The sequence below is a fragment of the Aplysia californica genome, unplaced genomic scaffold, assembly GCF_000002075.1.
Source record: "Aplysia californica isolate F4 #8 unplaced genomic scaffold, AplCal3.0 scaffold01176, whole genome shotgun sequence".
NCBI classification, from domain to species: domain Eukaryota; kingdom Metazoa; phylum Mollusca; class Gastropoda; order Aplysiida; family Aplysiidae; genus Aplysia; species Aplysia californica.
This window is the reverse complement of record NW_004798446.1, coordinates 69,110-82,633: the sequence shown is the minus strand read 5'-3', so window position 1 is coordinate 82,633 and position 13,524 is coordinate 69,110. Positions and strand designations below refer to the sequence as shown.

At 39.9% G+C, this 13,524-nt stretch overlaps 1 protein-coding gene across 1 annotated transcript in view; it reads left to right on the top strand.

Annotated features, from left to right (window-relative positions):
* The window catches only part of LOC101847697 (gem-associated protein 5), a gene marked incomplete at its 3' end in the record, with an annotated part of 15,961 nt that extends 2,645 nt beyond the window's left edge, over window positions 1–13,316 (top strand). Inside the window, 15 exon segments of the mRNA XM_013090205.2 lie at window positions 936–1,117; window positions 1,728–1,870; window positions 2,167–2,371; window positions 3,341–3,497; window positions 4,097–4,193; window positions 5,704–5,819; window positions 6,896–6,981; window positions 7,471–7,550; window positions 8,487–8,614; window positions 8,952–9,025; window positions 9,550–9,743; window positions 10,740–10,888; window positions 11,357–11,528; window positions 12,669–12,823; window positions 13,280–13,316. Coding sequence (XP_012945659.1) covers window positions 936–1,117; window positions 1,728–1,870; window positions 2,167–2,371; window positions 3,341–3,497; window positions 4,097–4,193; window positions 5,704–5,819; window positions 6,896–6,981; window positions 7,471–7,550; window positions 8,487–8,614; window positions 8,952–9,025; window positions 9,550–9,743; window positions 10,740–10,888; window positions 11,357–11,528; window positions 12,669–12,823; window positions 13,280–13,316 — 1,975 coding nt within the window.
* Between the last annotated feature and the right edge of the window lie 208 nt (window positions 13,317–13,524).

Sequence of the window (13,524 nt, the reverse complement as noted above, 5' to 3'; positions counted from 1 at the left end):
GTGTCTGAATAACATTTTTTCATATTCGGACTCGAGTCCGAATATGAAATTTTTTTATTCGGACTTGAGTCCAAATATGAAAAAGTGTTATTCGGACTCGAGTCCGAATAATGACGGTGCCAACAGGGGAGATGGAAAACTGTGGAGAAGCAACATGTGTAACTATACAGGACGCCGGAGAATAGCCTTCGATATATTGACTGGCGCGATGCCGGAGAATAGCCACTTGCTAAAAGATTTAGATCTAGGTCTATTTGTTTTGTAGGCAAGGAGCATCATCAACATCATCATCATCATGTATCATTCATGTAGATATGTAGCTAGCTGTCTAATTTACTGCTTTGACTTAGACGATTTTGTTGGTTCATGACCTATGGCTGTGGTGCACGAGCTGGAAACAGAAACAACAGTGCCATTGCCCTATACTAACTCTTGGCTTTTTTTTTGTCCACATGCACAAGAAACAAAATAATTTTAAAACAAAACCTGTAAACTTACTAAACATCTAGACTCTACCTCTGAACAGACTCACATCTTCATATATACAGAGAGGAAACTGCTTTTTCTCACATGTTTAAGACTATCACCTATACAACTCTATATACAAACTTTAAAGATACTGTTAAGATTATAATTCATTTTTGAAGAGGATCACCTGTCTGTGATGACCACTTTTCTCCTCGAAAATGGGTTGCTGACTTGGACAGGTTCACTTGATATTGACCTCTTTGTTTCACAATATAAGTTCTAAATTACTGTGCTGTAGTGTATTTTCACAGTACTGCCATTCTGTTCTATATATATGGTTTCAAAATGACGTTCTTGGACTTTGCGACCTTTTTCCCCTGTTACCTGACTAAACACTCACTGTAACTGACTGACTGTTGTTTGAAAATACTTTTAATACATGATATATTATATATTTGTTCTTGCAGGAAAAAATCACAAGCATGACTTGGTCAGCCAGCAATTTGGACTTGATTCTGACATCTGATGAGAAGGGTACGGTAGTGATGTGGAGGATCAAGAGTAACTCTGTCCAGTCTTTTCGTCTTGAACGAGAGTACATCTACAGCCTTGAGATGTCACCCCATTCCTCATCTCGACTGGCTATCGGGTATATAATATAGTGCATACGTACACATTGGTATTTTTTTGTTTTCTGTTCCCAAGTTCTTGGTTTCAGTTGGCTTTGATGTGTGATGTTGGTCATCTGTGGTATAGTTTTTGTGTTATAATGCTTCTTTCAACTCTGTAAAAGATTTTAAAGAGACAGGACCTCCAAATTTACTGTCCATTTTTAATAGGACAGAACCAACAAAAACGTGCAGTGTATGATGACTGTTTTGTCTCACTGAGGGTGTTCCTGCTGTCTAGTCTTGGAGGAAGGCTTGATAATATTGTAGAAAGATAGAGCAGTGTTGGAAAAGGTATTGGTCCTTTATCTCATACAGTTGTTCACTCAAGCGGCAGATCTAGGGAGTCCATGGTCAGTGTCTGTTGAGATGAGGTGGAAATTCAGTAGACTAGAATGTTCTTCCAAACAAACATGAAAATATAAGCAAAAATTGATTTTAAACATTTTCCTCTACATGAGAGCAATTTTTTTATGCTATCTGGGTTTATTATGGTTTATAACATAAGGAAAGCCATTTTCTTGAACGTGTCACTCTGAACTGTACCTGATTTGTTGCAGGATATAAGTGGCTTTCTTTCTCTTTCAACAGCTACCGATCAGGTGTTGCCCTCATTGTGGGTCTGGACAGAGACAATCCACAGATTTTGCAACGGTTGAGAGGTCATGAAGGGGAAATACTTTCAATGCGATGGTGTCCTGCTGAAGGGGTGTGTACCCTCCGGGGAGATGAAGGTAGGTGTGAATTCTATCAATAGCTACTGTTTTGGCCTTATGAATCAAAAAACATTTTACGTTCAATTTGCTTGTAATGAAATGTAGAAATATCTTTTCTATAACAATTCTTTTTTAAAGGTAATACTAGCTTGGGTTCTTGTCCTCCTTTTTTTGGAAATCTCTCATTCGTAATTACCTTTAGTTTAAGAAGTGTCGGACTGCCCGTGAAGACCAGTCGGAAGACACACAACTGTTAACCTATATTCGTGTGGAAATTCAGATTTTAAGCTGCACTTGTTTTACCATCATTTTAGTTGACATGGAAAGCCTCATAGCTACAGCAGATAAGAGGTGCATCAAAGTCTGGAGCACATCGAATGGGAAAGAACTGATGTACCGCAAGATTTCTCAGAACTCTTCCTACCGCCATGACCCTCAAGAGCCTGGGGGCCGCAGAGCATGGCTATCCCTCCACTGGCCAAAGTATCAGCCCTTTGAACTCGTCTTCAGTTCCCAGAGGTAAGCTTCTATCTCAAATTTTGTATGAGATCAATGCTCAAAGAGCATTTCAAATGGTAAAGTCTTCCCAATAGGTTTGAAGGGGTGGGGGGGACTTGCAATACAAGATAAAACTACAGCATCAAGAAGAAGATAGTGCAACCTCTCTGATGTTGGAATGACATGAATGAACATCCGTGCTCAGATGTTCAGAGGTATGATTTTGCATGCTTAACTTTTGACTTGAAAGGTTAAAAGTTGAGCATAAAAACGGTTTAAGAATGACACCGTATTAATTCCTGAAATAGAAATTCTTATCACTCTTATGATGGCAATGTGTAGGCGTTGCTTGCTGTATGTGTCACCATCATGTGGAAGATATGTTACGTTGAGCGTAAATACTTACAAGGTACTGTCCTTGGATTCTTTGCCCGTTGCCCAATCACTCAGAACCAAACTTTTATTGTGTTTTGGGTCACAGCTGTTTACAATGTATAGGCTCATGATAATTAAACTTGGCCTGTTTGTTGTTTTTGTCTTGCTAACTGTAATGGTGCTTTAATGGGGGTTTTTGTTTTTGTTAATGCAGTGCTGTTTGTTGTTTTTTTATATTGAGATATTTGCATGTCCTAGAATTATTTTACCCTATGGTACTCAATTACTTAATGGGGCAAGACATTTTCCTTTCATTCTCGAAAACTCAAACAAACCTCTCTCTCGAATAGAGCATATACAGAAAGGAAGGGGAAATTATTATCAAATTTTATTTGATTAACTTGTTTTGAAATGAATGTAATATGGATTGATATTGATTAGAAATGTTGTTTATTTCCTGGCCTGAGGCTTGTGTTGGTGCCAGTGTCATGCATCAAGTGTAAAATAACTCAGGTTTTGTCACAGATGAGTTTAAAGATATCATTTCAAGTTGCTGCTATGAAGCAAATGTTCCCGATTTACTTGAGGGACTTCTATTTTGTTTATTTTCCCCAGTGGTGACCTGCTCTTGTGGGACTTGAAAGGGAAGCCATCCCAAGAGCCAGATCGTCTTATTGCCAGGGACATGGCCCAGCACACACGGCTTATCTTCAACATCGCATCACTCAGCTCCGATGGAGATAAAGTGGTGTCCTTCTCTCTGGACAGAACAGTAAGGCGCTGTTTGGCTCAGAAATAGATGTTGCTTGCTTTTACTTTTTTAGAAATCACGATTTGTTGAACTCATTTGGTTAATGAGCAGAGGTCCAGGGGGAAGGGGGGTGGGGGGTGTTGCTGCTTGAAATGTGCAATTCGTCCTAACTGAAAGATGTTTAGAATATGAACTGTGGCGTCGGTGGCCTAGTGGTTAGGCTCTCGGACTCGCAACCGTAAGGTCGTGGGTTCGAATCCCGTCAGGGACCCGACGTTGTGTCCATGGGAAAGGCACTTTACACGAATTTTCCTCACTTCACCCAGGTGGGAATGGGTACCCGGCTATAGACAGCGAAAGATCTTGTCAGTTTGTTAGTGTTTAGGCGCTTAATCAGCTGCTTGCACTGTATGCTTCCCGGGAAGCTGAGAATGTTTCGGAGTGTTCTATGGTCTGCTGGGGTAATAATATAGTGTAAAGCGCATAGAGCCTGCTGTTGAGCGGGGATATGCGCTATACAAATGCTATCTATTATTATTATTATTATTAACTGATGTCCCCTGCATGCAAAGCAAAAGGTCTTATTACACGTCAGTTACTTATCTGTTTGCATTTTTCAGGTGGTGATATGGGACATAAAAGCCAGAAAAGGAGTCTGTTCCTTCTCATCGTTTGGGGGATACGTGTATTGTGCAAGAGCGTCACCTTTGGAACCAGGTACTTCTGATATAATGTCTTTTTGATTGAAATCTTTTATTGTGGTTACATACAGCCATGGATACTGATGATCTATGCTTTATTCATTTTTGTGTTTCTTTTTTACAGACAGGGCTGTGATTTATTCTGTGATATCGTCTTTTGGGTTGAGACTGTTTGTCTTGTTGTTGTTTTTTTTGTTTGTTTGTTCTATTTTAACCGACCCAGCTATGCACAGTATTGTACCCTTCAGTCACAGGTGGCCAGAGGATGCAGCTGGTACATTCTTCCTTTATCTTCATTTGTGGTTTCTGTCTGTCGTGCTTTTGTGTCGTAAAGTGGTGTATGCAGGATTTTCTTATAATGGCAGTATGTTTCTGTGTTATGTACATTGTATTTATAATTACTTGGTTGTTGTTTTTTCTTACTGTATCTTGAGTGTACGTACAGGCTTTTAAATCTAAAGAACTATTTTTCATTGAGACACCACCATTCATGCATACAAACACATTCTCTGACATTGAAAAAGACAAAACGCATATATTTATAGAACAAAATGTGGATATACATACTTAATCACTATACACACACCTACACACACCCACCCACCCACACCCACACCCACACCCACACCCACCCACACACACACACACACACACACACACACACACACACACACACACACACACACACACACACACACACACACACAAGGTTGCAGAGGTCAATTTCATCTTAAACAAACAATATGTGACACATGAACAAAAGATAATTACTTTACTGCCTCTCTTTTATTTCTGATTGCCGTGGCAGGAAACTTCAACCCAATCAAATGTACACAGAATAGGTTAAATGTAGATATCAGACTATTTTAACAGTGCTTGTCTCTCTCTCTTTTCTGCAAATCTGTAACTATACTCCTGTGAAACACGAAAGTGCACAGAAAATGTTTGACTACATTAAACTACCGTCAAATCTACTCTAACAGCTGCCTATATAAGACAATCACCTGTACAAACGGCCACTTCCTTTTTCCTCCCTTGCGTCCTTTTTTTTTGGTACATTATAATGACACTGTATGAGACTTTCACCTGTCAAAGATGACTATGTTTCTCCTCAATGGTCGATGTCAATCTCAGACAATTTCAACTGTACACAGAATATATTAAACTATGTACACATGTAGTTAAAATAGATCAATGAAATGTCGCCTGTCCGTCAAACTATGTGCACTTATAGTTAAAATAGATGAATGTAATGTCACCTGTCCATCAAACCATGTACGTGGGAGGTTGGCGGGTGCTCTGGTGTGGTTTGCTCCTTCTTTCCTATCAAACAACTATTGTCTTTATCTCTCCTCTTTCTTTTTAATGTTTTTTTACTCTGTTGTAACACCTCTAATCTTCGGCACTTATATGACCTTATTGTGTTGTGAGTGCCGTAAAACTCTTACTAAAACTTTTAAAAACTATGTACACGTGAAGTTAAAAGAGATGAATAATGTAATGTCACCTGTCCGTCATTTCCTCAGGCTGTGTGGCAATCGGTGCAGGGGACAACATGATCAGAGTGTGGAATCAGGGGAAGAGGACGAACCCTTTCGACATTTCCACTCATTACTACGGAATGAAGTCAAAGATAACCACAGTGAGTCCATTTCATTTTGTCAAGTTTATGCTACAGGGGACTGCCTCGAAACTCTGTCACACCTTGTCATACCTTGTCCACAGTGTTGGGCTCACTACGGTCGGAACATGTCCATCTCTGCCCCGTCCCCCCTTCTTCAGGATCCATCCCAGAGTCTGTCTGCTTACAGTCTCCACCATAATCTGGTTGGAGATCCGTTGGACTGGTCGGCATAGGTGGCTGTGTTTCTCTTCTCCTCTTTGGGTCCCCTTCTCCTTCAGTCTACCTAGGGTGTGGGAACCCCTGTGCCCCATTCTTCCTCAAATTTTCCCTTACAGCGGTTAGGACGGTTGGTGGGTCCAGTGTCAAATTCCCTCCCACTTTTGCTTCTCCAGTCAGCTTGTCTGTTCTCTCGTTGGCGGTTACCCCTGCATGGCCCGGGCAGAAGATCCAGGCCACTCTTTCCAGGCTGCTCTCCCTGATCATAGCCTTCCAGTCTGCATACAGCATCCCTTTCTGAACCTTCTGTAGTGTGCTCTGGTGTGATTTGAGTACGTTCAATTGTAATCTACAATATGGATCAGTACTCACATGTTGGAATCGAAGATGAGTCCAAAATTGTGGCCAGTCCTTTCTGCTTTATCTTGATTTGTAAGAATACGAGTTCGATTCTTACTTTGAGAATTCATTTACTTTAGAATTCATATTCTTTTTCCTGGGATATTTCTCCTGTGGACCCTGATGGGCAGGGAGCGACCTTTCTCCTTCATAGTCTAAATCTCTATATTTTGTTGATGTGGACATTCAGGATCAATGAAACGTGCTGACAAAATGAGTCGCTTCTTGGATTTTAGCTCTATGGACATAGATACGTCAAATTTATAGGTTGAGTTTGTACAATTTATTGTATAAAATGGCGAAAGACACGTTAAACTTGAAGAAAATGGCATTTGTCGAAAATCTACAAATTTGACCTCTGTGTCATCATTTCATGACAGATATCCCCATTCACTGATTGTGAGAAGTTACTGACTTTATTAACACACCTCACAAAAAGTTTCTGTTTTCTCTCTCTCTCTCTCTCTCTCTTTGTCAAGGTGAGCTGGCACCCACAAAGAGAAGGTCTCCTCGCTTATGGGACAGAAGATGGCAGAGTCGGAGTCTACAACCTCTTGTCTTCCAAGTAAGTCACAGCAAAATGGTAAAAGCAAAGATTTTTTTTTCCTTACTAAATACATTACTCTCATTAAAAACATCTTTTGCTCTTTATCCGTCTTGATCTGGATTTGGCCCCAAACGGTATTGAAAGCCATTTTTTTCCCCATATTAATGGGGTAAAGGAAAAGAATCAATCGTCGCATTTTTTTTCTTTTTTCCTAAAAAGTTAAAGGTTCCTTTCTGAATTGTTGTTGTTGTTATTGTTATTAGTATCACTATTTTCTTCATCAGCAGTGATATTATTATCATGTCCCCTTCTTATCATTGTGATTATCATTGATTTTTCATATCATTATCATTGTTGCTGTTATGTTATTGTGTAGTTCTTTATGACTTTATTGAAACAATTATCGTGATTATTAGTGTTATTAATATTTTTCATAATTATTTTAATTCTTATATATCTTGTTATAGTTATTACCGTTATTTCTACAATTTTGATTTGATTCAACAGATATCCTTCAATGTCAGGCACTTTCCACAACAAGATTGTATACGTTGTTTGCTGGGCACCCCCGCTTGAGGCTGGCAAAGGTCAGTACATCTTGTTGAAATCAAGGTTTCATTTAAGGGAGAGGGAGAGGTAATGTTTTTTAAGTTAAGAGAAACACAAAGCATTGCAATGGTCACAGAAAAGAACAAGACTGATAAACAGACACAACAGGGTGGAGAATAAAGAAGTAGGACTGACTAGTGGCTCCCTCCAACCACCCGCTAGAGATATAACACTTGTTTTATATTGTTTTGTTGTTGTTTTGTTTTGGTATTTTTTCACATTTCTCACTACTCATGTGTAAGGATTGATTATGTTATTTGGTTTGCCTTTTTAAAGAAAAGGGCAACCCTCCCAAAAAAACCAACTGAATTAAAGTGTGCATATTGTAGCCTCAACTCTTTATCTCCGGCAAGCCGCTCCCAGCGGCTCGCGGTCAGAACTGCTGTGCCGGTGAGCCACTGACGGCGCCTTGGGCACATTCCTTTATGACTACTTCGACTTAAAATTACTTTTCGGTAATTGCTGAAAACAGGTCTCTTTTACCGGTAGTTCATTTATTAAATGAAGAACTATCGAAATACATTCACTTGTTTTGATTTAAAGATCAACTTAGTGACGCTTTCGACATTTTTAGATTTAGTACCGAAAAGGGGCTTCGGCATAGTGGGTTTATCCCCTACGGAGATAAAGAGTTAATTCAACGACTACTGGGAATCTTTCACCAATCTCTTGTGCTGAATACTAGCGTTTTGGGGGTATTCCAAAGCTCCACCACATCTCTCAGAATTACCTATGAGTTTTTTTGACATAGTAAAGTTACATTTACACTAAATCTAATAAAACATACAAAACTAGTCTTAGTCTAATACTTTTTATTTTTATGATTAAAAAAATTAATTGGCATGACTTTAGATATAGTACCTAACAACTGCAGCAATTTCAGTAGTCCCTTTGTCCTTTCTCTCTTTCAACAGGTGGTCATGACTTTGAAGTCTACTCTGTGGGTGATGGCATAATTCTACAGCACTACATTGGCGATGGAGAGACCAAGAGGGATGCAGTCAACCTTGTGAAGGCCATCCAGGCGGTCAACGGGGAAGAGGTGAAAGTCCATGGTCATGATAGGGAGGGGGGTATCTGTAACAGTGATGGGAAATTTTACCGTAGAATAAATGGAAAAAAAAAGAAAGAAAGCTTTGCTGAATTATTCTGAGCAATTTGTTTTACATTGACTTGAAGAAGAGTGAATAATATGACATAACAAACTGAATTGATAGCATGGCATTTCTGGTTGCTACAGTGCAGGGCCCTCTTTTTGAGCTGGTGTTTACATGTTTTGCCTTGCGTCAATTCATGCTTTTGACCTAATGTCTCGACATAGTATAGCTGTAGTGTATGCATTGTTGCTATTTTTGTCCTTCATTCTTATTCTCTTTCAGAAGGAAAAGATCAACAGAAGTGAGATATCTTGGCACTCAGACTTCACGATGTTTGCTGTGGGCTGTGACAATGGGTAAGTTGTACCAGAAGCTGTGCAGGAGTACAAAGGTGTTCCAATTGACTTTGCAGCTGATCCCCTTTTGGAATGCCTGACTTTACAAAATCTTTGCAAGCAGTTGTTGTCTTGCAAAGTTGTATTATCTCTTTGTATTCCTTCTCTTTATTTTACAAAAGGCAGCTTTAGCTTTTCTGTCCCCACTTTCTCTCTCTCTCTCTCCCTCCCTCTCTCTCTCTCTCTCTCTCTCTCTCTCTCTCTCTCTCTCTCTCACTCTCTCTCACACACTCTCACTCTCTCTCTCTCTCTCTCTCTCTCTCTCTCTCTCTCTCTCTCTCTCTCTCTCTCTCTCTCTCTCTCTCAATATCTCTGTATATTTCTGTCCCCACGCCCTCTTTCTCTCTCTCTCTCTCTCTCGCTTTCTCTCTCTTTCCCTCCCTGCCTCCCGCTCTCTCTCTCCCTCCCCCGAACTATCATCACCATTATACTAAGAAAACTATATATAACTAAATATTGAAACTTGGAACACTGGTCACTTTCAGGTCTGTGACGGTCTACTCTTTCCCGCGATTGCAACGAATCTGCTCGGTCAGTCTTCACCAGAAGCTGGTCAACTGCATCCGATGGCATCCACAGACCACGGGCGAGTCCCCCCACCTGTCCCCCTGTCACAGCCTGGTGGCTTTTGCCGGCAACGACTCGTGTGTCACAGTGGTAGATTTGTCGCAAGTCTTCTGTGAGTATGGTATTGGTTCAACACCGTTTCCCCCCCATGAATACCATAAAAAATGTTCAAGAGGTGGTTCCTTCCTATTAAATGGCCATGTCAGATAGGACAGAGCTTTTTTAAGCTCAGGAGCATTCCATTGAAAATTTGAATCGGGATCAAATGCACCGTAGTTCAGCATAATATCAACTGTGCTGTTTGCATACCCTTTCTGTTACTATTCCATTTGTAAGATTATTTGTTTTGCAAGGTGTGACTAATAATTGAAAATGACCACAACAGAGATTTGGTATGAATTGAAGAGCTCTTTGTATAAGCTTAAATTGAATCAAAAGCACATACTGATAATTATAATGTAAGCGGTAAATATTCTGCAATGCAAAGGATGGGGTTCATTGCTGATGAAAGTTCGTGTTATGTGAAACATGGTGCCTTAGGGGGATTTTTTTTTTGGTCTATTGTGTGAAAGAAATAGCCAGTTGCATAAAACGTATTTATGAAATAAAAAAAGCCATATAGATATAGACATTTTTGTTTTACATGGAAACATTTTCAGTGTAGGGACCCCTGTCTTTGACCAAGCCTCCTTGAGTTTCTATCAAAATACTGACTATGTATCTAGTTTAAAACACTTTTATTGTTAACAGTATTATTGTTCATTTATATTTTGTGTGTGACTGTTGGTCTGTTTGTGAGTGCAAGCGTATTATGTGTGTATATGCACAGATGTGTGTGGAAGGGATGTTGTGTAAATAGAGAGAGAGTGTGTGTATGGGTGTGCTCACATGTGGATGTGGGTGTATATGTGTGTGTATCTATGGGCGCGCGTGTTTGTTTGTATATATATATATATATATGTGTGAGTGTGTGTGTGTGTGGAGAAACACCAAACCTATCTGCCCGTATCTGGACAATGAAGATTTATCTTATTTTATCTTATCTCATCTCATCTTATCTCATCTCATTTTTATCTTATCTCATCTTATCTTATCTTCCCATCCTCAGTGGGTACCGCCTCAGGCTCCTCAAGCCCCCTTCGTGAGGTCCAGGCTTACCGCCAGCTACAAGGCCACCACCAGCGCACCACGGACCTGTGTTGGAGCCCGCACCACGACGGCCGGATGGTCACTGTGGGGTACGACAACGTGGCCGTGGTAAGTCTCAGTCTCTTTTGTGCAGGTGGTGGTTGTTGTTGTTGTTGTTGTTTTAACTTTGTGTTCTTGTTTAGGCTTGAGAGGATTTTATTTGTTCATTTATTCATTTTGTCATAAATGTCTTCTCTGTGGGTGGCTGGCGGGTGCTCTGGTGTGGTTTGCTTCTTCTTTCCTATCAAACATCTATCGTCCTTATCTCCCCTTCTTCTTTTTTATATTGTAACACCTCTAATCTTCTGGCGCTCATATGACCTTATGCAGTTGCGAGCGCCGTAAAACCTATACTAAAACAAATAAATGTCTTCTCTTTTTTAATGAAAAGGGAAAGGGAAGGGGAGGGGCGGGGGGGTCAACTTGACTTTTACCCATTTGGAGCTCTCTTTAAACATACTTGAGGGAGTGCTTTACTTTGTGTAGGTTTTTGTTTTCATAGGCAACTACAGTGTTTTTTTTCTTTTTGGCATGAAGGTGTGGGATGTGAGGACCTCCGCTGTTCTGGCATGTTACAACCAGCATCCAGGAAGACTGCTGACAGTTCTGTGGAGTAACCTTGACCCTGACCTCATTATGACAGGTGGTTTCGATTCCACATTTCGGATGTGGAAGGTGTCAGAGCAGCCCAAGGAGGTAACCAGTGCTGGTGAGTGTACTGCTCTCTTCTGTTCTGCACAGAATGGCAAATGTGGAAGACAATAAAATCTCCAGTGAAATACAGCCGAGTTGTGAAAATCTTAAGAAATAGTTTTAGTTTGTAGTTAAAACAATAGCAGTTACTTACAAAGATTTTTTCATGGAAACAGAAATTCCTCAAATGAAATGATTTGAAACAGTGCTAAGATTTGACTTTGTGCATATGCTGGTACTGAATGTGTTTTCAAGGGATAATTTCATTTTAGCATTAAGAAAATTGAAGACTTTAGCCTGTTCAGACTCCTTTTCAACATATTTTGTAGGTACTAGATCTAGATCTAGTCCAGTGTGTCCTGGATACTGTTTTGTCTAGAGATGAAGTAGTGGAAAAAATTGATGTTTTATCATAACAATTGAACCTCTTGAATATGCATTGTAAGATTGTAAGCTGTCAGAGTCATTTAGCTTAGGTCTGGCAAAGTAAAGTTCAAAGATTTCATTTTGCTTTGCTGGAGATCCCAAAAGTACTTTCTTCTGTGATACCTATCCTGGATGTCAGCTGAGATGGTAGGGTTGAGAATACAGCTTAAATCGTTATCTCCGTTGGGAGAAAACCCACTATGCCGGGCCCATTCTTTCGTACTAAATCTAAAAATGAGAAAATAATCTCTAAATGGGTCATTAAATCAAAACAGGTGAGTCTATTTTGATAGTTCTTCATCTTATGAATGTACTCCCAATAAAAGATACCTGTTTTTGGTAATTTCCTAAAAGTAATTTGATGCCGAAGTCGTCGTAAAGGAATGCACCCGAGCCGCTGTCTGTGGCTCACTGGTACTGGGGTTGTGAATGCGAGCCGCTGGGAGCGGCTTGCTGGAGATAAAAGAGTTAAGAATAAGTCACAAATAACATGAGCATGGAAAACTCAAATCAGGGTTAACTTGTACAATTTGCTTTTTCTCCTCAGGTATCTCTTTAATTTTTCGTTATCGGTTAACCCGAATAATGGATGTGTCGAACGCATTTGTCGATCCCTGACGTGTTTGAGTTATCCGTACCCGACTGTATTACAGTTTGTCAAAGTAACTGTAGCAAGGCACAGTCCAGCATGTACTGTCATTTTTTTTCCCTCTTTGTTGCCCCCCACCAGATCGTAAAAAGAAAAAGAAGAAAGCTCCACCAAAGGTACCCGAAGCAGTTAGTGAGGACAAGAGCATCAGCTCTGCTGCAGAATTGGCGTCTGAGCAAGAAATGGAGGAGTTGATGGACTTGCTGAAACAAAAGCGGCAGCTGTTGATGTCCGAGGTAAAGATGGCGTTGGTTTAGAAAAGACTGGTAGAGAAGTGAAGGGTTAATGAAATGTTGTAGCTTGGGTACTGATACTTTGGTATATACTACTGAGAAAAATGAACAAAGCTTTTATTTGCCGGGGTTGGGGAGTTGATATTCTTCCCCCAAACCCCTCCCCCCCCCCCCCCACCCATAACTGCCTATTTGCAGGTCTGATCAAAATACTTTGCAAACCAGAGAAAAGAAATATGCATTCAGAGCTGAACGTTATGTTTGTTAAGGAATTTTTCAACTCGTACAGATTTTGAGTTGTGTGAAATTTTGGCATCAGTTCCCCCACCCCAGTATCTTTATTTTTCTTTTAGACGTGTTGATTTTCATTCTGTTGTAATTACATTAATCCTTGGCAGTTTCTAGTGCGTACAGTTCCATCATACGTCCCTCACTACAATCTCTTTGTTTACATTTCAGCTTCACCTTGACAAGGATAAGGATGTTACGAACAATGGTGAGTGCTATTTCTTTTGGTTTTTCCCATGATTCAGTTGAATGATATATACTCATTTCGAAAGAAACTTGACATAAAGAATAGTGTTAAATAAAAAATAAACCTTTGCAGACACAGGGACAAAATTTTACATCTAAAAAGAAGAAGCATTTCTGAATTTGAAAACCTGTATTTTAATGCACATAATACACACCTGGTGCTTCAAGTC